Source organism: Vanessa atalanta, chromosome 12 (assembly GCF_905147765.1).
Source record: "Vanessa atalanta chromosome 12, ilVanAtal1.2, whole genome shotgun sequence".
In the NCBI taxonomy this organism is placed as follows: Eukaryota; Metazoa; Arthropoda; class Insecta; order Lepidoptera; family Nymphalidae; genus Vanessa; species Vanessa atalanta.
The window spans coordinates 11575388-11577909 of NC_061882.1; the positions used below are offsets into that span (position 1 = coordinate 11575388).

Below are 2522 nucleotides of genomic sequence, written 5' to 3' on the forward strand. Positions count from 1 at the left end.
CTTTCTTAGATAAATACTTACATCAGAAAGGGCTTATTTATTAAAAGTATTTCTTTATTAATTAATTAATCTTGTTAATCTTGCAACTAAATGTAAACCAGATCCAATCAAATGTTTGATATGAAATTTTGATTTTGGTGCACTAAAAATATATTAATGGAAATAAAGTGAAGTGAACAGTGATATTATTTTTCTAGTGTTAATTAATAACTGTCTGCTTTACATTAGGTGTGCGAGTAAAGTGTATAGAAGGATAAAAAATTTTTCTTGGGATGAGTAAATGCCCTGCACTCTTTTGCCCGACCAGACCCAAACGAAGCAAACTATGACATAAATTAATGCAATATCAATTTTTTTATAATATGTGCATCATAAATAGTGTCATTATTGAGCAGAAATTATAATATAAAATAAATATTAATATTGCATAGTGGCATTGTTCATTTCAAAACCTTATACAATGTCATTATTCTGTTAAATTTTCACGCTCATAGCTTATAATAATGTCTCCAATTAATTTAATAATAAACCATAATGTACCTTACCTAATTCTAAGTATCATTTGTATTCATTTTGATCTTGAATAAATGGTGTGAAAATATACATATTTTTTAAATTATTACAATTGTAAATACATGCAAATAAATATTTAGCTCAAATAAATCTTAGTCCAAAATTTAGTTGTTTTATTAATAATTATACCCATCATAAATATTTTGTTTGGTAAGTATACATTTCTGCTGGCAACATTTTAACTTTTTTAATCTACATAAATGAATTATTTACATTATGCCATTTTAATCAAATCTTTAACTATATAATAAAAAAGCACTTTATGTATTGTATAATATGCAAATATCCTAATATTTAATGTTATTTATTAATAAATTCTGAATTAGCAGCTTCACAAGATACTTAGTTATATATATTCACATCTTTGCATTCTGATAAATCTTTAAAAGCTAAAGTTTTTATGACAGAACATTTATATTTAACTAAATGAAAATATATAATAGTTCTATGATGCAATATTTAAAAATAAACTTCCAAATTTAAAAAAATATAAATATTTTATTTTTCAAACAAAATAAATACTCAATGGAATTTCTTAATATTAACTGGAATTGTTAGTTTACCATCTCAAGCCCTTATCATGTAAATCTTTCTTTGCCTCAAGAATTTCTGCCTTCAACTGAATAGCTGCTTCCTCACAGTTATTAAAAGTAAATGTTCTATACAATACAACAGTAACAGCATATAGGCCAAATAAAATAACAAATACTATTGGTGATACTAAAATAAAATTCATATTTTCATCAATGAATTTGTGTTTCACATAGCCACCGACGAGGGAGCACCACACAGCCAACACTGCTGAAGTCACCGATATCCATTCTAAAAGCTTGGTCATTGTTCTGTGAAAAGAAATAAAATACATTTCTACTACTTTTTTTTATAAGGGTGTATTGTGGGATTAACATTACTTAACCTACACGTCATAAGTATATATACTTTCAAAATTAAATTTAGTTTAACTAACTCTACTTTCACTACGCAACATTTACCTTTTTATGTTATTTAAGTGTTACGCTATTTGATTTATTAGATAAATGCAACAGTAATAAAAAAATTGCACTGGAGTCAATCAATATTTGTTTTGATAATATTTGTCAAATCCAAATGTCAGGGCGACATTGTCAATATGTTTTTCAAGTTTTAACGTTTCATTTCTCGAAATTCTGATCTACACATATGTCTTTTTAAGACTGACAGTACCTAAGACAAGAAACTTAAGACGCTTATTTTCACTATTGTTTATTTTAATTAACTAAATATAACACTACAATCTGAAGTATTTTCTACTCACAATATTTTCTCAATAAAGAGTATACGTATGTTAGTTCATACAAGATAAATTTATCTAGTTTTCTCAATTTGTATATTTTATATATATACATATCAATAGTTTTGCTGTTCATCTTGGTTTGATCTAATTTATATTTTACTTAATAATATATTAATTTATATATTAAATTAAAGAGCTACGCACTACAAACTACGAGGCGTCACGATGCATTTTGCGGGCTGGCATGGCGAGGGTGACTATTGACTAGTTCAGCTCATTCTAGCTGACTGTACTAGTCGTCTTTGCATTTGGACTCCACTTCTACTCACCATCAGGTGGAGTGGAATCATATTTCCACCCAGACAAATTAAAAAAATATTTTTTTTATGAAACTAGAAATAATTTATCAGAAATTTTAAAATATAATAAATGAAGTAAAAATATATTGTTGATGCCAACTTGACCGGTTCATTTTATTTTTATCTTTAAACAAAAGTAAAATTGAACAATGAATAAAAATAAATCGAATAATGTTTATCAGATAGCGAACAGTTGAAACAGCAAAAATTTTTTTTGATATTCCGGCTAACTTCTCTTTCGTCTGATTTTTAGATTGGTATTTGGCATATTATGACATTCGACAGCTCAGATACTAGGTGTGACATTGACAATAAAA

General features: G+C 26.4%; 1 protein-coding gene across 1 annotated transcript; it reads right to left on the reverse strand.

Moving 5' to 3' along the window:
• Positions 1 to 79: 79 nt before the first annotated feature.
• LOC125067742 (dolichol-phosphate mannosyltransferase subunit 3) lies at positions 80 to 1624 on the reverse strand. Its single transcript, XM_047676480.1, has 2 exons — positions 1566 to 1624; positions 80 to 1415 (listed from the first exon to the last, which is right to left on the reverse strand). The coding sequence occupies exon 2, from the start codon at positions 1409 to 1411 to the stop codon at positions 1133 to 1135; it is 279 nt and encodes a 92-aa protein (XP_047532436.1). The 5' UTR covers positions 1412 to 1415; positions 1566 to 1624; the 3' UTR covers positions 80 to 1132.
• Positions 1625 to 2522: the final 898 nt, after the last annotated feature.